This window comes from Microtus oregoni, unplaced genomic scaffold, assembly GCF_018167655.1.
Source record: "Microtus oregoni isolate MIOR12 unplaced genomic scaffold, Mior012 000110F_ref0000174, whole genome shotgun sequence".
NCBI classification, from domain to species: domain Eukaryota; kingdom Metazoa; phylum Chordata; class Mammalia; order Rodentia; family Cricetidae; genus Microtus; species Microtus oregoni.
The window spans coordinates 3,122,222-3,143,447 of record NW_024544728.1 but is presented as its reverse complement, the minus strand read 5'-3'; the positions used below and the strand labels follow the sequence as shown (position 1 = coordinate 3,143,447).

The window sequence follows — 21,226 nt, the reverse complement described above, 5'->3', positions numbered from 1 at the left end:
GGGCTAGGGAGGCAGAGACAGATAGATCTCTGAGTTTGACGAGCCTGGTTTATGGAGTTCCAAGATAGCTAGGGATACACAGAGAAACCTAGTCTTAAATCCAGAAACACCCATTTGCTGCTTTTCCCGAGGACTAGTTTCAGTCCCAGCACCCATATTAGGTGACTTAAAAACCACCTGTGGACCTGGTCTACAAGAGCTAGTTCCAGGACAGGCTCCAAAACCACAGAGAAACCCTGTCTCAAAAAACCAAAAAAAAAAAAAACAAAAAAAAAAACAAAACCACCTGTGGATTCAGCTCTAGGAGACCTGACACCTGCCCTCTTCTGGACTTCTGAAGGCACCTACACAGATGTACAAATGCAAACAAACAGACCACTGTCCCTCAAAAATGTCCTCCCAGGCAGGGATCGTGTAGCAAGGGACCATTTGTTTTGTTCCCGGCTACCTGGCAGCTCAGATCCGAAATAACCACACAGATACTGTATTAATTAAATCACTGCATGGCCCATTAGCTCTAGCTTCTTATTGACTAACTCTTATATCTTAATTTAACCTATCCCCATTAATCTGTGTATTGCCACGTGTCAGTGGCTTACTGGCAAAGTTTCAGTGTCTGTCTCCTTTCTCCCAGCATTCAGTTTAGTTTTCCTTGCCTACCTAAGTTCTGCCCTATCAATAAGCCAAGGCAGTTTCTTTATTAAACAGTGGTATTCACAGCATACAGAGGGGAATCCCATTTCAGGATAGTACCCTGGTTATTCAGAGTGCTAGGCTTTTGGCATAACATCATTTAAGTTTCTAGATTTTGAGAGGTGGGCTAAATGGCATTCTAATTCTTAGTTCTAACTTAGCTTTCTACCGATATGTTCTAAAGCACATTTAAAATAATAATATGTTGAGTTTTAGAGAAGTGTAAATCAATAGTAAGCAAAAGATTCCTTTGGTTTTACTTAGCAAGCAAATAAAGAAACAGGAAAATCTGTTGTTTATTGTTTTCAAAGAAGGCATTTCGTCCTTGAAGAATGTAGATGTGACTGCTCACTGCTTTCATGGATTCTTAGAAAAATAGCAAGTGCTGTTAAGTGGTGACCACACGTAGAATCCTGGCTCTTGGGAAATGGAGGGCAGGGGTTTATGGCCATTCACAGCTACACAGTGAGTTTGAGGCCAGCCTGGGCTCTATGAGGTCCTGTCTCAAGAAAACAAAAGGTACCTATTTTTAGCACATTTACACCACACGCACACACCCTTCATTTATTTATTTAATTTAATTTTTTTCTTCTTGAGACAAGGTCTCTGTAACCTTGGCTGTCCTGGAACTTGCCCTATAGATCAGAATGGCATTTGAGCTCAGTTTGCCTCTGCCTCCCAAATGTTGGGATTAAAATCTGACACCCCCACACCTGTCTTCCTCTCAATGCCGAGGTCTCCCTCTATCTACAGCCCAGGCTGACTTTTGAAATGATCACAACTCTGTTTTAGCCTCCCACATATTTATAATTTTTCTCGGTACAAACCTTACTATTTAAGATGAAAGGCTCAGAATGCAGGTTAGAACTCTATAAAGTATAGAGAGCTTTGACATCTCTCTGAAAATAGCAGGGGTTAATTTTGTAATAATGGGTGAAAATGAGAACAAATATCCTAACTGCTCTATTCTTCTCTTCAGTAATTATAGCGAGAGAAGATTGCTTGGTTCTTTTGTATGTCGTAGGGAAACTGCATAATGTGTTTAAAAGAATTTGCTATTTTAATTCAGAAGGTTTAGATTTGAATGTTCTCTGGCTCTCGTAATGTGGAGCCATTATGCCAATCATCTGCTTTCCCCGCTGGATGTACTACCCCAGAGACCAACACCATAGGTGTTAGGTAAAAGGACTGTTAGCCTGTGAGATAATACCGTAGGTGTTAGGTAGAAGGACTGTTGCCTATGATATAACGCAGTGCATTTTTTCTTTAGTAGCTCTCATTGTGATCAGGTTTTTGGGACATAGTAGTGAGGGAGATTTCCCAGACATTGTACAAGGCAAATGCAGGATCAGCCCAAATACCAAGAGCTGAGATGAAAACCCTATGTATGCTTTTAAAAATTTATTGTTAGTTTTTTTTTTTTTTTTTTTTTTTTTTTTTTTTTTTTGCGACAGGGTTTCTCTATAGCTTTGCAGCCTGTCCTGCAACTCGCTCTGTAAGCCAGGCTGGCCACAGAACTCACAAGAGATCCCACCTGCCTCTGTCTTATGAGTGCTGGGATTAAAGGTGTATGCCACCACCGCCCAGCCTTGTTAGGTTTTAAAAACTTAGAGAGATATAAAGTTAATTCTGGAACTGTTTGTTGTTCAGAGTATAGTATCAAAGCAGGTCATAGTGGGACCCGCCTTTAATCTCAGTACTGAGGAGACAGAAGCAGGCGGATCTATGAGTTCGAGGTCAGCCTTGTCCACATGAGCTCTAGGACAGTCAGGGCTACACAGAGAAACCCTGTCTCAAAAAACAATCCCTCCCCAAAACAAAAGCAAAACAAAAACTTGTATCAATAAAAAATTTCTTAGTTAAGTGTGTTAACCCTTTCCTCAGTTTGTGAGATGTGGGTGCACAGCATATCTTTTATTTGATTAGCCACATTTCAGGCACTGACACCTCGTATTGACATGTTATTCCTCACACTGAACCAACTGTGTGACTCTGTAGACCAGTGAAAAGTACTGCCAGAAGTACCTAAAGCTGGTTCAGGTCCTGTTGCATTTTCCAGTTATATCTGGTAAATGCGTCTTTCAATTTGTAATGCTCATGGAGATCTTGATACCTCCAGGGGCCTTTCTACCCAGAACTAGAGGAGTAACTTATTATCTGTAGGGTGCACAGGTCCAGTCACCTCCTTGTGGGGGTTTAGGACTGAAACCCCAAAAAGCCTGGTTTTCCTAAGACAGTGACTTAAAGGGAGGAAGTGTGTATAGAGACTCAGAGCCTCCCGCATGAGCTTGAATCTGTCATTTGCATTTTTGGTGATCAAGTCTTTCATAACCAACAACCAGTTCAGTTTTTCTTTATTTGTAATTTTTGAAGATTGGGCTGGCTAAATCTGACTGCGAGGACAGTGAGACCACAGAGGTATAATGGTTTGTCTAGGATTTATCTATTTGTCTAGGTTTTCTTTTCCTTTTAAAAAAGACTGTGTCTTTGTACTGCATAAGGTTTGTCCATGCATATAACCCCCAGGGGCTGACTCCAGATTCCCCGGAACTAGGGTTAGATGTGCTCAAGGGAGCAGCCATGTGGGTGCTGGGAACTGATTCTGGGTTCTCTACAAGAGCAGTGCACATTTCACTGCCGAGCTCTCTTTTCTCTAGCCTTCCCTCGATACTTGAGGTTTCTGATGGCCATTTTTTCCCATTCTGCCTGTTTCCTCTGCCAAGAAGTACTTTTAAAAATACGGCAGAATTTCCATGCTGATGAGGAAATGGATTTATATCTTTGGTTTATTTCAATAGCAATTATGTTTTACCTGGAGCATTTCCTGTGTTCTCTGTGGACACAATCTGAGATACGCTGGGGCACTGTGACACTGCTTCCAACTGGGGACGAGCCACTCTCCTGCATCTAGACTGTTAGCTATAGAACATCATCTGTTGTTGAAATTGGAGGGGTGTGCACATGTTTGCATGTGTGTCCGTATCTCTTGGAAGGTGGCCCTTGACCCATAGAGAAGAGGTTCTCAACCACTGGAAAACACATTTCTGATGGTATTAGCAATTGAGACACCGTTAGTAGCAAAATTACAGTTAGAAGTAGCAACAAAAATAATTTTATAGTTTGGGGATCACCACAATGTGAGAAACTATCAAAGGGTCACAACATTAGGAAGGGTGAGAACCACTGCCCAAGAGCAGTTAATTGTCAATTGTACCATTGAAGGAGGAGGGGGGGAACCTCTGTATTGGTCATCACTTCAGCAGCGATCCCACCTGCCATAGGTACCATTGTTGTTCATGTTTGTGGATGAAGACACTAAGGAAACTTGCTTTGGGTCAGCTGTTTTGTGGAGTGGTTAGGCCAGAGTGTGGCAGCTTTACTTCAGGGGCTTGTATGTCCATGTGTTTATCATATGAGGAAGCAGAGGCCTGCAGAAGCTCTGAATTGTGCTGGCCACAGGCAGCTGGGCAGACAGTTCACAGACCATTAGAGGAAGAGTTAAAGTCTCCTCGCGCTGCTGAACTTGACGTGTGAGCCCTGGGCTCCTGGTGTGCTCAAGTCCTTTCTCTCTTCCAGATTTGGGCTGCAAATGCTGGAGTCACGGCCAGTCCTCCAACTGACCTCATCTGGAAGAACCAGAACTCCTGGGGCACTGGTGAAGATGTGAAGGTTATACTGAAAAATTCTCAGGGAGAGGTATGGCCATTCTTCCAGTGCTGCTGTGGCCCCCATTTCACCAGTCCAACGTCTTACCAGAATCCCATTGAAATGTGAAGTGACTGAAGCTTCAGTTAGACCAGAGCTGCCAAGTGATTGATACTGAGTAAATGGAAACTGTCGCACATAGGAAATAGTGCTTTAGAGGGTATTGATTTATTAGCACGGACTAGGGCCCAGTTGTCCTTGTCAGGGTCTGTCTCCACTGCATTCTGACTTTGGGCTTTGAGTGATTTCACCTCTGAATGTTCCACATTTTATCAAAACAGCATCTGATACAGAATGTTTACCTGGTAAATGCTTATGCTGTTAACCTTGTAAATGCTTACACTGTTAGCCTACTAAGTGTTCGTGTTGTCAGCCCTACTATGCTAGCTCTCAGTGCTCAGGAAACTAAGTGTAAGATAGTGGCATGTACCTTTTGGGTACCTTTTTGGTATTTTCTCCATGTGAGCCCTAGGATTCTTGTCAAAGAACTGTAGCTGCATTTGATGTCTGCTGTAGGACTCTGCATTATAATGCTGTTGTTTTGGTTAGGACAGGCTGATGTTTATGGGCTGATTGTGTTTGTAAAGACTGGCTTCACAGAACTGAAGCTTCTGGCTGGGCCTCTAGCTTCCTCCATCCTGCTACACTGATTCAAGTCCACACAGAACCTGTGCAATGCTGCTAGTAATTAGTGCTAATCTGTCCTGCTCCCAGCTCCTGATGGAATGAAAGGTGCTATCTTTGTCTCAGCACAGCTCAGGTGGTCCTGCTGCCACCGTGTCCCTGAGGTGCAGCAGTTAGCCTCCAGCTTCTTTTATTCAGCGTTTGTTTAGCACCTTTTCTTTGCTCAGAGCTAAGATCTTTAAGCAGAGTTCATGTTGAGTTTTATAGAGAATTTAGTATGCCAAGTGACTTGCACAGAATTTTTAGTAACAGAATAGGACAAAAAGCATTAGAAACTGCTCAGCAGGTATTTCAAATTGGATCCCAGTAGCTCCCCTGCAGGAAAAATTGAAGGTCTACTAACTGCTGCTAATTACACAAAATTCACTAGCTAAAGCTGCTGATGGAATGGCTTTTTTAAAAAAAAATCCTTGATACAGCCATGCTGTTCCTTAAGCAAAGGAAAGGGCCTCTTTCCCATGGCTTCTAACTTGAAGTTTGCTATCTTGCTTCTAGGAGGTTGCTCAGAGAAGTACAGTCTTTAAGACAACCATACCCGAAGAGGAAGAGGAGGAGGAAGAGCCCCTTGGAGTGGTTATTGAGGAGGAGCGTTTCCACCAGCAGGTACACTTGATTATAATTCTGATGACATGGTATGGGTGCCCTTGCTTTGCTGTCTGTGGCCCGAGCAGTGGCAGGTCACCACTGGGTGTGCACTCAGCCAAGCAGTGCTCGGGGCAGCCAACCTGGGTGCCCTGGGAAATGGTAGTCTCTTTCAGTTTTGTTTTCTCTTCAGCTTTTGCTTTTGTCACTTGTTTTCTGGTGTAGATAGATAACGTGTTGTGCTGGACATGTATGTTACTTGCAGATGCGTAGATTAGCTCGTGTGCCTTGAAGTTTATTTATTGGATTCTGAAAAGTTTGTGCTACCAAATGAGAGCAGCATTCCCATATAAGCTCAACAGAAAACAGAACCTAGAGTTGCGCTGAGCTTCAGAGCGAAGCCAAATTCATTGCTGTTGTATTAAGTTGCCATTCATTAAGTCATTGTAAGAGTTTAGCTAATGCATGGGTTTGTATAAATCTTCAAATAAACCCCAAATTCAGCTTTAACTAATTAAATTTGGAAAAAATATATATTAATATAACTAATGAGCCTTCAACTTAGATTCTCAAGCTGTCGAGCATGGTCATTAATTGGTCTCTTGTTGTCTGCTTGTCTCCATAATTGTAATCTAAGTTGGCCTTGTTTATTAATCGGTGTTCTGTTGTGAAGAGACACCATGACCAGGGCAACTCTTAAGAAAGAAAATATTTAATTGGGCTTACAGTTTTAGAGTTTAAGTTCATCATTACGGTGGGGAGCGTGGCAGCATGCACAGTGCTGGAGCCGTAACTGGGAGAAACATCCTCATCTGTAAGGGGGAAGTCGATCTGGCGTTGGCTCCTGAACAACTTCCTCCAACTACATACATCCCTTTCAAATAGTCACTCCCTGATGACTACGATGATGTGAGCCTAGGGGAGCATTCTTATCATACTACATTGCCCTCAGCAGACCTCACGTGTGTGACCTCTCGTGGTGGGATTTTCTTCAGTCTGGATGCCTTGTCATTTTGCTGGCGTAGTTAAGGAAAGTATGTTATGCTTGACTTTAATGGAAAACAAGCACCAAGATCCATTTCCTACCATCAGTGGAAGCCTCACAGAGTAGAAGGAAGATAACATTTGAGGACAGTGGTCTGTATGGGTCCTGCCAAGTCACACTGGAGAGGGCATTCGAGGCCTCGAGTGTCACTGTAAACAGTTGTTTTGAAGGATAGGACATTGTTTGGATGAAATGAAAGGACAAAAGATACTGTTTGAGCTACTGTCTTAGGATACACAGGATTGTTTCTTAGTCCCCATGAGTCTGTGGTTTGACTGGGCAGCTGGCAAAGATAGTAAAAACAGCAAATGCTAGGCCTCCCAAAAGCTGGGCCCAGAACCCTTTCTATCTCATTTTCTAGAAGTAAGCCAATGACACCCAGCACTCGGGGGGAAGGGAGGAGTCTTTTTCTTGGTGAAGGAGGGACCAAGAGTTGTGGATGTCTTGTGGTTTTGTGGGTCAGATCCAGGGTGCTCCCGCATGCTAGGGAAGCACCTGCCATTGGGTGTCACAGGATGCCAAGTCATCAGTTTGTCAGCTGTGTCGCTGGGTTTGTGGGAAGGATCAAGTTGAAAGCCTGTTGAGCTCTTGGTTCACATTGCCCAGGCCTGTAGCTTCCACACAGTCTGCAGCAAAGAGAAATGAAATATCAGAATATCACTAGGCAGACTAAGTTAGGGGTTGACTCTGGAGCCACTGAGGAGATAGGTAAATGCAGACTCCGAGAAGAGAGAAGAAAAGAAAAAGTCTGAGGTGTTTTAAGTTTTGCGCTTGTAATCATCATAGATGATAGTAACCTCAGAGTTCAAAACAGCCAAAAGAGGGAAACCCAGCACAGTGGTGGTGATCCAGTACCCCGGAACTGATAACCTTCCGTTTTAGTTCAGTTTAGTTTTTAGTTTAGTTAGGAGCGAGTCACACAGTGAGTGAGTTTTGCAAGTGACGATGAGCAGTGCCTCAGCGCTATAAAGGTTTAAAACCTTTTTATCTTATGTGTATGAATGTTTTACCTGCACATCTGTGCACCTCACCGTGCAGTACCTGGGGAGGCCAGAAGAGGGCATAGGGTCCCCGGAACTGAAGTGGCAGGCATCAGACCTAGGTCCTCCTGGGAGGGCAACAAGTGCTCCTAATGAGCCGTCCATTTCTCCAGCCCCTGTTGCGGCTCTTTAAAAAACACTTTTTAAATTTTTTTCTTATTTATTTAAGACAAAATCTTGCTATGATTGAAACTTCAGCTAACCTGAGTTTCTATTTCACCATGGTGTTTTCAGCTCAGCTACATAGGAGAATTACTTTAAAATTACGAAGTTAAGTGAGAAATTCTTGTTTACTGGCTTTGATCAACTGTTGGTTGTTTGCTTTGTTTTTTGTTTTAAAACCCTGGTGCAGCTAGTGTAGAAGCTCAATTGTGGGATTTGTTGAAGTGAGTCGTTACGATAATGCTAAAAAGAGTGAGCCGTGACCAGGCCTGTTTTAAGTAGGTATGCAGGTCTGTAATCCTTATTTTGTTTTTAGAACATTGTGATATTGTTAATTCTGATTGTACCTTCTGTTTTCCCTCTCAGGGATCCCCAAGAGCATCCAATAGAAGCTGTGCCATTATGTGAACTTGTCCCGTCACCTGTCTTGGTCAGGATAGGAGCATGGTAACCCTGTATACAGTGCAGCGCCTCCTCAGAAGCACACAATATTTTTGTATTTCCTTTATGTGAATTTTTAAGCTGCGAATCTGATGGCCTTAATTTCCTTTTTGACACTGAAAGTTTTGTAAAAGAAATCTTATCCATACACGTTGATGCAAGATGTGAATTATCGACACTGAACTAACTGTACTGTTTGGGAAGGGGCCCTCACGTTTTTGGCATTTTTTTTGTATGTGTGTATGTATTTTTTTTTAAGTTCTTTAAGAAGGGGAGGGGAGGGTAAGTAAGTATACCACTGTGTCTGGATAATTTGAAGACCGCTCTGTCTAGTTGGGCGGTCTGCTCTTGATCAATCTCTGCTATATATAAAACGGTGCTGTTCGGGATGGGGGAAAGCAACTTTTTCAATATATTGAACTTTTGTATGGATTTTTTTTGTAATAAGTGATCAAGGTTACAAATTTTTTTAAATAGAAAAGAGAAGAGACATTTTGTAAGAAGGCAATATTCATCCAGTCATCATGTACGCGCTCTGGATGGAGGTGTTCCACAGAGCTGTTGTCTGTTCAGCTACTTCTCTTAAATTGATTCCTGGGGGGGAGGGGCAGGGGGCTGGGGGGGAAGGGCTCTCCTCAATGCGCTAGTTGTGTTTTTTAAGATAGTGTAACATGCTTAAATTTCTTATGCGACATTAACAAATAAAAGGCTGTTTTACTATTACTCTATTGTCCTTTTAACTCTAGATCAGAGGTTCTCAATCTGCGGATCTCAGCCCTTTTGGGGGGGGTTCAAATGACCATTTCACAGGGGTTTTATATCAGACATCCTGCATATCAGATATTTACATTATGATTCATCATAACAGCAAAATTATAGTTGTTATTATAAAGTAGCGATGAACATGTTATAGTTGGTCACCACAACATGAGGAACTGTATTTTTTTTTTTTTTAGATTTATTTATTTGTTTATACAGTATCCTGCCTGTAGGCCAGAAGAGGGCACTAGATCTCATTATGGGTGATTCTGAGCCACCACGTGGTTGCTGGGAATTGAACTCAGGACCTCTGGAAGAGCAGTCAGTGCTCTTAACCGCTGAGCCATCTCTCCAGCCCGAGAGTCACCGTAGGACTAGGACGGTTGAGAACCACTGCTTTAGACAGATCTTGACAGGGTAGACATGTACTAGTTTTGATTGGCTTGTGTGAATTTGACTTTTATGTTATTTAAATAATATTTTCCCTTTTACATATGACCTCAGTTTCCCCTCCCTCCTCTCCTCCCAGTCCCCTCCCCTCCACCCACAACTGGACTTTTCAGGGATGCATTCAAAATTGAGGAGAGAAATAGATTCCGAGTCAGAGACTCCAGTGCTCTGTTGTCGGTAATGACGATGCTCAATGCTTCCCTTGCTCTTCAGCTTCTCAGCAGTGGATGAAGACACAGAGTAGGTGTGCACAGTGGAGGAGAATAAAATAGACAGGGAAAGAAATGGATTTAGAAATCTCCTCTGGAAGAGTAACTGAATAGCAGCGAGTGCTGTGGCAGGTGGCCTCGCTGTGTGCTCCTCGCTGGGGCATCAGTGTTTGTGGATTTGAGGAGTTTCTGTCCTGTGATTGGTTCATCTTGTAGGAGCGGAATGTCGGAAGCCTCCCTAGAACACATGGATGATATTTCAGAAGCTAACCCAAAGGGTTTGCTCTCCTGAAAATATCCTGCAGAAGGCTGTGTAGAGACTGCCAGCTTTGGCTTGGAAATAACTCAGAAAGCCCCAAATTACTGTGCTCACAGATTTACTGCGTGCACCGCCGCTGCAGACACGAGATAAATGCTGGGTCAGAAATTCTGTCTGCTAAAGCAGATAAAATGATAACTTCTCAACACAGATTTATCTTCTGAATGGCGAGATGGAAGACAGCGAACATGGGTGTGAAATATTTGGTTGCAAGATGGGGTTCTTTACCACCAGATTAATTATGCTATAAAAACCAACACTTTAGACATTAGGGGAATAAATGGCAGTGGTGACACAGTAGAATGTTATTTGATCTGGTGACATTTATAGTAAAGATCCCAGGGTTCGATTCACCAAAGTAGTTTGGAGCTTTGGGCTGTTTTTAGGGGTTGGCTACTCTGAGTCTGTCCTGTGGACTTTGGGGTGCTGGGGACACTGCACCCACATCTCCCTTGGAGGCCAGACACAGGAAGATGCTTTGAAATTACCCTTTTTTGTTTGTTTGTTTTAGAGACTGGGTTTCTCTGTGTAACAGCCTTAGCTGTCCTGGAACTTGCTCTTGTTGACCAGGCTGGCCAGATCCACCTGTCTCTGCTTCCCGAGTGCTGGGATTAAAGGTGTCTTTCATCACTGCCCACCTGAAATTACTCTTCTTTTATAACAAGTGGGAATTCATTTTCTCCCTTGGTTTGTCTATTTTGACCTTCGTGTTTAGCTTATTTTCGTTCCTCTGACTTGGGTCTTGGGTCTCAAGTTATGGAAACCATGTCGCTGATGTTCTCTGGTTTGTGTCCGTGTCCCCCTTGTAGACCAGGCTGGCCTTGAACTCACAGAGATCCGCTGGCCTCTGCCTCCCGAGTGCTGGGATTAAAGGCGTGCGCCACCACTGCCCCCAAAACTTCTCTTTTCTTATGTTATAGATTCCTTGGTGCCATGTTCTAGTAAGTCCTTTATGCTTGTCACACTAATTCTGCTTTTAGCCCTGTCTACCTTGGCATTTGTCCAAGCCTTGGGCTTTGATTTCATTGGCTTTCTGAAGTTGCTTTGATTCTCTTAAAGGGAGGCAGGGGGAGAGAGACAGGGAAGGAGGAGGGGGGTGGGAGGTGCGGGGTGCAGAATGAGTATGTGTAAGCCGGAGGACGACCTTGGGCATCTTCTCTCTGGAGCGGCCCGCCTTATTTTGATGTAGGATCTCTCTTAAGGCCTGAAAGTTCTGAGGGTTGCTTTTTTTTATTTTTTTGTTATAGGTGCATTTGTTGACTTCCTAATAACAGGTGGTTTGCCTCTTGGGGTTTTCGGCTTGTGACCGCTCCTCAGCAAGAGTGGCAGTTTTGTGACAGGTGCTAGGATGTTGACTGTTGTCCTGTACCATCCTGCTGAAGAAGACACGGGTGATTCTATTTTACCAGTCTTAGGGTGGAGGGGGGCCTTCCCTGTGCCATTTAGTTTATTGTTGTGTACATATGTGTATAGATACACGAGGGCTCGCCCATGCCATCTTAATTTGTTGTCACACATACATGTATAGATACGCGTGTGCATGTTTAGGGTGTGATTATCTCAAGTCACGTGCCTATTGACTTACGCCTCCTCCTCAATTTATGCACCATCATATGTTAACGGAATATTGCAACGTTCCTTTTCGTGGCCAACATGCATTTGAAAATGAGAAAGGTTCTCACCCTGCACGAGGTAGCTTGCGCCTCCTAAGACTGGGAAGGAGAGTCTAGTCCAGTGTCGCAATCCCTGAAGCAAGAGTTTGATATTTTTTTTATGTATGGCAAAAGCCAGAATTCTGACCCTGGGGCTGTTGTGCTTCCTGAAGCAATGATGCTGATGCGGGTGTGATGTAGAATTCCGTTTCTTCTGTTTGGCCACCTTTCGAAAGGGATAATCATCCAAATTGACGGGAACGGGAAACTTCTTAGGTAAAATAGAGGCGAAATGTAGAGAAGTCACATTTCACGTAGCTGGAGGATTGGCGTCTCGCTTTACTGAGTGTGGGAAGGCTGGACGCCGCTAGACTGGGCTGGTGTGGAGGTGTCAGGGTGCATGCAGAGAACAGTGCACAGAGAGGCCAGTTTGCCCTGGAGACCTGCACCAGCCCAGGGTGTGAAATCGTCCCAGGTCCTACCTCCGGGTGCCCACTTCCATGGTACTGCTTTCTCTTTCACTTTGAACAGCTCAGTAAATCCTGTCCTTGGCTGACTTTCTCCAGAGACAAAGGGCACCTCTCAATTTCAGGAGACAGCCTGCCCGTAGCTTAATGACTTTATAACAATAAAGCACAGATTCACCCAGATTTATATGCAAGTGCCTCTCCACTGTGTGAGTTGGGAGTCTTGGTTTCCCTGGCAGCCACCCTCTTCTGGTCTTGGCCTGTTAGACCCACTTTGCTTCTGCGGGCCGCTGCGTGAGCTTGGTTACTGCAGTATGCCCAGGTTTTGTTCCCCCCAGTTTTGTGACTCATTCTCAAACTGTTGGGGTTGCTCAGTGGTTTTTTGAGTTGGTTTTATGTTTTGAGCTCAGGTCTCACTCTGTAACCCAGACTGCTGCAGGCTTGTTTTTCCTGCCTCCCTTTCCTGAGGTGTGGGGGTCACGTCCGGCACCCCATCCCCCAGGTTAGCTGGTCTGTGGTGGCCTGAGGAGTATCCGTGCTTATTCAGCCAAACCTCCCTGTGGTCCTGGGACCTGAGTCTGACCACAGGTGTTAACCACGGAGTAGCGCATATACGCCGGAGGGACAGCTAACTCCTGTTGGCTTTCTGGCTTAGTCACCAAGTATGATCTTCACATTACCCAGCTCTCAAGCGGAGTGCTAGCTCTGGTTTTCCCTCCGCCTGAGCCAGGGAGCTTCCTGGCTCACACTGCCTGTAACAGCACCAGGTTTTTTTGGACGCCAACCCTGCCATTCATATGTTCTGGTCCAGTGCCCGAGGCCATGACCCTGCCTTCCCCATTTGGCTGCCAGTTTCCCATTCCCTTGTTCTGGAAGCTGGGGCCAAAAAATTCCTGTGAACCATTTTCCCAGATGAGAAGTCAGAGCGTTTCCCCTTAAGTGTTTGTCAAGAGATTTAAACTCGGGGGTGGGGTGGGGTGGGGTGGGGTGGGGTGACAGGCAGACATGGCACCGACTATCCAGAATGCTCATTCTTCATTATAAAAGAAACAGTGGTCTGGGCTGCACCCCAGTCGACAGAAGTGCCAGTCCTGGGAGGGGTTTTTCTGTGGAGAAAAAGGCTGAGGGCACGCACGAAGGTGACCTTATCCCAGAGTCTTGAGAGAATTCCGAACTGGCGCCCTTGGGTTTGTGCCTCAGAGCTGAGGGGACGGACACTTGGAGCACGGGCTTCTGATACACGGTTTTTCACATGGGGTCGGGGACAGAAACGCCACTTATGAGCGGGGAGGGAGGACCACATTCATTGAATATTAATAGCCATTGACCCAAATACTACCTTCCTTACACCTTGTTAGCTGGTGGGATTCTCTGCAGACAGGATACTGAACGGGCCCAGATGTCAGGACTACCAGAGGGAGAGCCATTTCCTTCTGACTGGCCAGATCCGTCCTTGACAGCCCCACCTCTCCTGCCGTCCTAGGCAGTGGGCAGCGGACAATTCACCCAGTTACAGTTAGCTTACCGCTCACTGGCGGTTTCAGGACAGAGTCTTTCTCAGAGAGGAAATCAAGTCTCCGGGGGGTGGGGGGGGTTGGTGTTCATAAGCCACACAGAGGCTGTAGGGGCACAAGAAGCAGTCGGAAGTAACTGTCCCGAGTGAAGCAATGTGTTGGCAGTGTTTGTGAATTACTGAGTGACCCAGTGCGGGGGTCAGTACCTCCCTTGTCTTCTCCTTGTGGGGTTGGGGCGGCTGTGATAGGGATTATGGGAACTGGTGATTCAGCTGTGTTTAGGACGGAGGTAACACTGACCATTGTTTAGGACATGCCAAGTGTAGTCATGGCTATGTTCCAAATTCGTACTTTCCCAGACAGGCCTCCATTGACAGGGTTCAAACGGAATGACATTGGTGACCTTTAACCTAGTTCTCTGAATGGAAAGCCCCTTATAAGGGTGGCAGTTAATGGCACCAGTGCTGTTAGTCAGAGGCATGGCCCTGGAAGACCGGACATTCTTTTACCTCCATGTTGTTAGGTTCGTGAGTTTAAAAACCCAATCCAGTGTTGGTGGAAGAATTCAGTTAGGTCATACAAAAGGGTTGTGGTTGTAGGTGCGTAGGAATTCGAAACTGAGCTGAAGATGATTTGACCAAGAGAATCGGGGTGAGGGTAAGGAGACTTGGGATGGGATGGATGGTGGGATTCCTGCGGGTTTTAACTGCACAGTGTTTGTCAGAGTTTGTCAGTGGCTCGGCTCGGAAAGCCGCTGAGGGCACCGGAAGCGACAGATTTCATTGAGTGTGATTCAGCAGGCCTTGCCGGTCATTTACTAACTGCCCTGCGCAGCTGAGACCCTGATAGTGCGGCAGCCCTTCCCTGACCCTGTCATGTGTGAAAACCCCAACTCCTGAGTAGGATTTGCCATCCGTGCTGCGGGCGGGCCGGTCTCCCAGCACACGGCCTCCAGAAGGGATTTGTCTAGTAGGAAGCTGGTTTCAAAAGGACAGTTTTCAACTCCGATGTTAGGACTATCATGGCTGTACAGCCCAGCCCCTAGTCTGTTCCTCCGGACTTCCCAGGTGGTCCCTGGAGGAGGGGAATAGAAAAGTAACTGGTTCTCAACCTGTGGGTCCCAATCCCCAGAGCATCCCTTCCACAGGGGTTGCCTAAGACTACCTGAAAACAGATATTTATGTTATGATTCATAACAGCAGCTAAAATCACAGTTAGGAAGTAGCAACAAAGTAATTTTATGGTTGGGGGTCACCACAACATGAGGAACTGTGTTAAAGGGTCGTAGTGTTAGGAAGGTTGGGAACGACTCGTCTAGGGTCAAGGTCAAACTACAGAGCCTCCTTCTTGGAAGCGAAGTAGAGAGAGGTTCCAGCCTGGTACGGGCGTAAGGACTCGGGTGTGACTGTCCTCTCAGCAGATGACATGTGGGCTGGCTGTGGAGTTGCTGGGTAGCCTGGAGTCTGAGGACATGAAGCTGCCTGAGGTTGGCATTTGTGCATTGCCTTCAAAGAGAGACCCTGATGAGCGCCCACTACACCAGCACCCGAATGGGAATCTACTCCAACAACAGCCAAGTGGTAGCTGTCCTCCTCCTCAGGAGAGCCGGTGACTGTCCCCTTCAGGGGAGTGTCAGTGTCTGCTCCTCACGGAGTATCCTCCATGCTGAAGAACACTAACTACACAGGCGCTTCAGTGGCCCTGCTGGACCCTCTGCTTTTCCGGCAGGAAGGATGCGTTTATGAACATTGCCAACCCGTGACAGGCTGTTCACATTGGGACCCTTTGTAAAACTGAAGATGGCAGTGACCCAGGAAGTACCCCGCGCCCAAGCCTCAAGCGGGAAATGGAGACTTCTAGGACACACCACACATGTTTGGCCATCGTTTCTGTATTTTCCACTGAGACACTAAGCACTAAGAGTCTTTTGGTTCCCGCCAGATAGATGGCGAACCTCTGAGCGCCTCAGGAGGACATGGCGCCTGCGCACTGTTGAGCCGGAGCCGGCTTCCTCGCTGGTCACTCGCGCTTCCACCCTGAACAAAGCTGGGTCCCGCTCTGCTTGATTCACAGACGGGAGATGACGGCAGCGCTCCCGTCCTTGATGAAAGCCGTAGTTTTATGTCGGACTGTCGTTTAAACAAATACTGGAAGCCTTTAGCTAGGACAGGATTGATGTGCCAACAGACAGCCTCAGGCATGATGGAGCCGCAGCTGCCCCGCGGAGGGCTCGGCTCGGCTCCACTCCGCAGGCTGCTGAGAAGTGACAAGGTATCTTTGGCAGCTGTTTAAAAAAGAAAAGTAGTTTTGGGAGGTTGGGAAACGCTGCATTATGAAATAAAGGAAGGGGAGTCTTTTGTCATCCTTGGCACCAGTCCGCAAGATACAGGAACGGGACCCACCCACCTCTGAACCCCTCACCGCCGGCCTCCTGCTCTTCAACAGCTTGTTTTCCCACAGACCCTAGGCTTGGCTGAGGGATGGGACGATGCTAATGGGAACAAGTGAATGCCAGGGCTGCCTGGGGGAAGGAGGGAAGCGGTTCCTTGCAGGAGGTGGCTGTTAGGAGACAAGATGGGACAGGCAGGGGACAATGCAGGTGCTGCCTGCTCGCTGCCTCTCATCACAGCAGTGGATCACAGTGGATGGTCCCTGTCGGTGTCCCTGTCAGGGAGGGGGCATGGGGCTACTTCATCTCTGACTTCCTGCTGGGCGACCTGCTCTTTGTCCTGCGGCAGGCCCATTTTCCCTGTGGTGCTCATGTGGCCCAGCCGGGCAGGCTTTGGGAGAGAGACAGGAATGGCAGAGGGAATAAGGGGGCTTTTCAGGGTTCCCTTTGAGACTGGCCGTCCTGGAATTCCTTCATTGTTCTGTGTCTTCACAGGTTTTCTGCTTGTACTTGTGCACGCACACGTGCGTAAGAGGACATGTATAGGGCTGGAGAAATGGCTCAGAGGTTAAGAGCATTGCCTGCTCTTCCAAAGGTCCTGAGTTCAATTCCCAGCAGCCACATGGTGGCTCACAACCATCTGTAATGAGGTCTGGTGCCCTCCTCAGGCATGTACGTAGACAGAATATTGTATACAAAATAAATATTTTAAAAAAGCAAAAAAAAAGAAGACATGTATACATACAAGAGAGTATATGCCTACACACGCGTGTGGCTGAGTTATTTTCCCTTAGTTTCCCTGAGTTTCGCTCTCTGGTAGTTTTGTTTTGTTTTTGAGACAGTGACTCTCTCTACATAGCCCTGGCTGTTCTGGAACTAACTGCAGACTAGGCTGGCCTCAAACTCCTGATCACAAGATACAGGCATGGATGGCCTGCTTCTGCCTCCTGAGTGCCCAGATTAAAGGCACGTGCCACCATGCCCGGCTTCACGGGATCTGTTCGCTCGGACCGCTGAGGGCTCTCGTTGATCTGGGTGGTGGAGGTCTCTGCAGTGTCCAGTTGCCCACACTGGGATGGGAACGCTGTTGGCTGCTGCTGGACAGGGTTGAGGTGGATGATCCACAGCTGGGGACAGACTTGAGCACATTCCTCACGCCTCCCATGCCTCCATACTGCAACACTCCGCATTGAGAGCATGCTGGGGGGAGGGGATTTCTCTCTCTGCGTCAGCCCGCCACCTCCACCCCCTGCCGGCATGTGCCGGTGCCAGTGAAGGCAGTGCCGGGGTTTCTGGTGCCTTGCATGGTCTATTTCTGGCCAGGAAGGATGCTCCCCTTCACTGCCCCATCAGCAGTGCCCTCTAATTTGAAGAAGGCACTTCTTCAAATTTTTTTTTATCTTTAGCCAGATGCTCCGAGGCCTGTTGTAAATAAATAATAAATAAACATGCTTGGAAGCAAACTCAGGCCTCTTCCCTGACACCCATGCATCTGGGCAATGATTGACTGCACAGTCGGTCCAGCACATGCTAGCTTGACTGACCCCAGGTTTTGCTTTGATGTACATAGTGCCTCTGTAAATCAGAGGACCGGCTTTGAACCTGCTCCCCGCGGGAGCCTCCAACTGCCCTGGAGCCACTCCCCGTGTGTATGCCTTAAAACCTCACATATGGCCAAAAGTCCCTCCCCCTTATACATGCCCGAGAGCCCCTCCCCGTCTTGCGTACCACTTGAGTGGCCAAGGGGACTGTGCTGCGGGTCCCAGAATGTTGGTGTCTTTGTGGATCTTAGGTAGCAGAGAACCCTGATGGCTAGTTTTATTGTTAAGGCCCTCACACAGATGTACTGGATGATTTAGCCACACGCTGCGTTCCATGGACCCTCCATCTCTGTCTGACCAGATCTGTCTGGGCTGTCCAGACCTCCAGCTGCTGTGAGGCCATGAATGAACAGCGTGCCTAACCTCCTGGTATCCTGTCACCCAGGCTGGGCCACACAGCTTCCTCAAGAGCTGAGCTGGAAGCATCCATGGTGAGCCTTGCAGTTGCTAGGCAGGGGCAGTGAGAAGGAAAGTTGGTGATGGAAAAAGCCTGGTGACATTTCGTATATTAGCAAAGTTAATTGCAAAATGCCACGAAGCTTGTCTGCGCCTCCCGTTTTAAAGGGTATGGGGGAAAGTTACATTGTAAAAATATTGCAACCAAGCTCTGCCTTGGTGGCACTGGCGACTTGGGCTTCCTGCAGAGTCACCCTCACAGAGGCCTCCAATTAGGAGCTGAAAATCACTGCACACAACCAATCCTAACAGCAGCAGCCGCTGAATTCCATCAGAGCGACTGCATGGTAGGTGTGCAGCTGGGATGGCCACAGCCGCCTCCTTCCTAACAGCAGCAGCCGCTGAATTCCATCAGAGTGATGGCCACAGCTGCAGCCGCTGAATTCCACCAGAGCGACTGCATGGTAGTCACAGCTGGGATGGCCACAGCTGCCTCCTTCCTTGAGCTGTGCGTCGTTTTTGTATTGGAAGACACACTGTTGGGTTGTCCTACCAAGTACACTTAATTACCCATTGTACTGAGTAGAATCACGCCCAAAAGCTGGGGAGCCAGTGGAGGCCGCCCAGAATGTTAAGGACTTAATGTTCCAAACACAGATAAGTAGCAGCTGGGCCCCCTGCTGTGAAATCTAGCCCAGATGTCCGCTCTGAAGCTGGAGAGTGGTTGATGCTCGTTCTGGGGTTACCGGTCTCTTTCCTATGTTATGCCCCCCAAAGCAGTTCAATGGCTCTACGATGGTCATTGTGCTGGGCAGAAGGTGTGCCACCTCCGCCAGCTGCTCACCCCAGTCACTGCTGGAAGGCCAAGTGTGACAATGGATCTGGGGAAACAAACAACCAGGGAGTGTGGAAGGGTGGAGCTAGAGGCGGTCACAGTGCCGCCAGCAGTTAAGGAAGGCTGGGCTGCAGTGCCTGCTCACCTGGTAGATGCATACAGTGTGTGCAGGCACACGGGTGAGCCACGTGGAATTCCTCTTCGAAAGCTTTAAAAGCTGATGACAGTCTATGGAGGTGGGCCCTACAGGACAGCAGCAGGTCTCAGCAAAAGGTATGGCAAAATGAAGACTGGTTGCGTCTGTACACAATGCCGGAGACTCTCTGATGGGTCCCCCCGAGGGAAGCAACTCTTTACCACCAGTTCACATTGCTAGCCTGGTAGTCGTGATCCCTGCAGAATTTAAGAACGGGAAAAACCAGACATGGAGATAGAGGGATGAAGGCTGAACAGAGAGTAAAATAAATGCAAGCTGATAGAGTTCACTAGCTCAGAGTCTTGGATTATACTTTTTTAAAAGTATCCATCAGTATGTTGTCCACAGGAGACTTAGAAGGTCAGGGGTATGCTTAGTACTGAGTAAAAGATTCTAAACATGGAAATAGACAGGTGGGATATTAGCATATTTTGGTAAGAGGAACACTGTATTAAGATGTGATGGTAAACATTAATATAATACTTAAATACATAAAGTAAGACAAAGAAAAACTAGGCAACAGTAATTAGAAATTTATTCCCTTTTCAGAAATAGGTCGAGCTAGAAGAAGCAAGATTCAACATGCACAATACGCTGTACTTTCTACATATGGGTAACAGCTGTTTAGTGTGTGCATGCATGCACTCATGTATGTGTAGTGTAGATGGAGCTGTGTTTGCAATTCCATGGTTTTAAAGAACGCAGATCACAGTTGATCATAATAAGCTAACTGAGACACAGAATAACCCTACCTCTCAAACCCCTGCTCATTGAGAGATGTGAGAGACTCACTATTAAAAGGCTCTTAGGCCAAGGAAGGAAATGAAAAATTCAAAAGGACTTAGAACTAAAACTGAGAAATTACAAAAATTAGAGTAGCAAGATCATACTTAGAAAAAAAGAGTAAACAAATAGAAAAGATTGAACTTGGAAGAAAACTCGTGAGTCTATGCCGTTTGTCCTAAGGCAAAAGAGGATTGAAACCAACTGAATTGAAGGAGGAGGGAGTAGTGGTTCAAAAATAAGAGTGGGAGAGGGCAACGGAAAATTAGGAAAGTTCTAAGTTTAGTGGTGGTGCACACCTTTAATTCCAGCCCTCGAGTGGCAGAGGCAGGTGGATCTCTGAGTTCAAAGCCAGCCCAGTCTATGGAGTTTGAGGACAACCAGGGATACAGAGAAACCCTGTCTTGGAAAACAAAACCAAACAGCAGCAAAAATCCCACTGAAATTCTTCAAAAAGATTGCTGACATCCATATTGCCAAATGAACAAAAAAGACTGAAATAGAGGGACCACTAAACTGTTGTGGGATGTTTGTACACTGTGTGAAGGTGTATTGTTGTGATTGGTGTAATAAAAGGCTGAACGGCCAATAGCTAGGCAGGAGGTACAGGCAGGATTTCTGGGAAGAGAAAGGAAAAGGAAGAAGAATACAGGTATGCAGGAGAAGCCAGGAGACATAGAGAGGAAACAGGAGGTAAAGATGGAAGAGAGCTAACCACATGACAGAATGTACATTAACGTGAATGGGTTAAGTTCTAAGAGCTAGTAAGGAACAAGCCTAAGCTATAGGCTGAGCTTTCATAATTAATAAGAAGTCTCTGTGTAATTCGGGAGCTAGTTGGAGGGACAGAAAAAGACTCGCTACACCAAACAATGCCGGAAAAGATGGAAAAGGAGAGGATGATCAGCCACTGGGTGCATCATAGACCGGGCGATGTGGAGAGAGGTCACGGTGTGGGGGTTGGGGGGCTGGGTATCAGTGGAGAAGGAGATGCATTCTATGCAGGGGGAGTGATTTAATAAGCAAAGAGCAGGGATGATGACTGCCAGTCTCCTCTCAAGACAGGGAGCTATAAAAATAGGGAGATGGAAAAAAAACAGACAAGGTTCAGTTCTCGGGTACTGCCTGGGAATGGTGGTGTTGGTGGGAACTTTTGGGTTTTAACAGAGCCAGACATAGAAAAAATCCTGTTAAAATACATTCGGCAGTGGAAGAATGGCGTTACATTAGTGAATCTTATTAGAGTGGGTTAAAATAGAAATTATATGTATTTCTCAATGTTACTATATTTAATTACCTTAATA

The 21,226-nt window shown here is 46.5% G+C and overlaps 1 protein-coding gene across 1 annotated transcript in view; it reads left to right on the top strand.

Annotated features, from left to right (window-relative positions):
* Nucleotides 1-8,945, top strand: part of LOC121443618 (lamin-B1) — a 44,880-nt gene extending 35,935 nt beyond the window's left edge. The window contains exons 9-11 of the mRNA XM_041645439.1: nt 4,270-4,389; nt 5,578-5,685; nt 8,278-8,945. Coding sequence (XP_041501373.1) covers nt 4,270-4,389; nt 5,578-5,685; nt 8,278-8,319 — 270 coding nt within the window. The 3' untranslated portion in view covers nt 8,320-8,945. The remainder of the gene's footprint in view (nt 1-4,269; nt 4,390-5,577; nt 5,686-8,277) is intronic.
* The last annotated feature ends 12,281 nt before the right edge of the window (nt 8,946-21,226 follow it).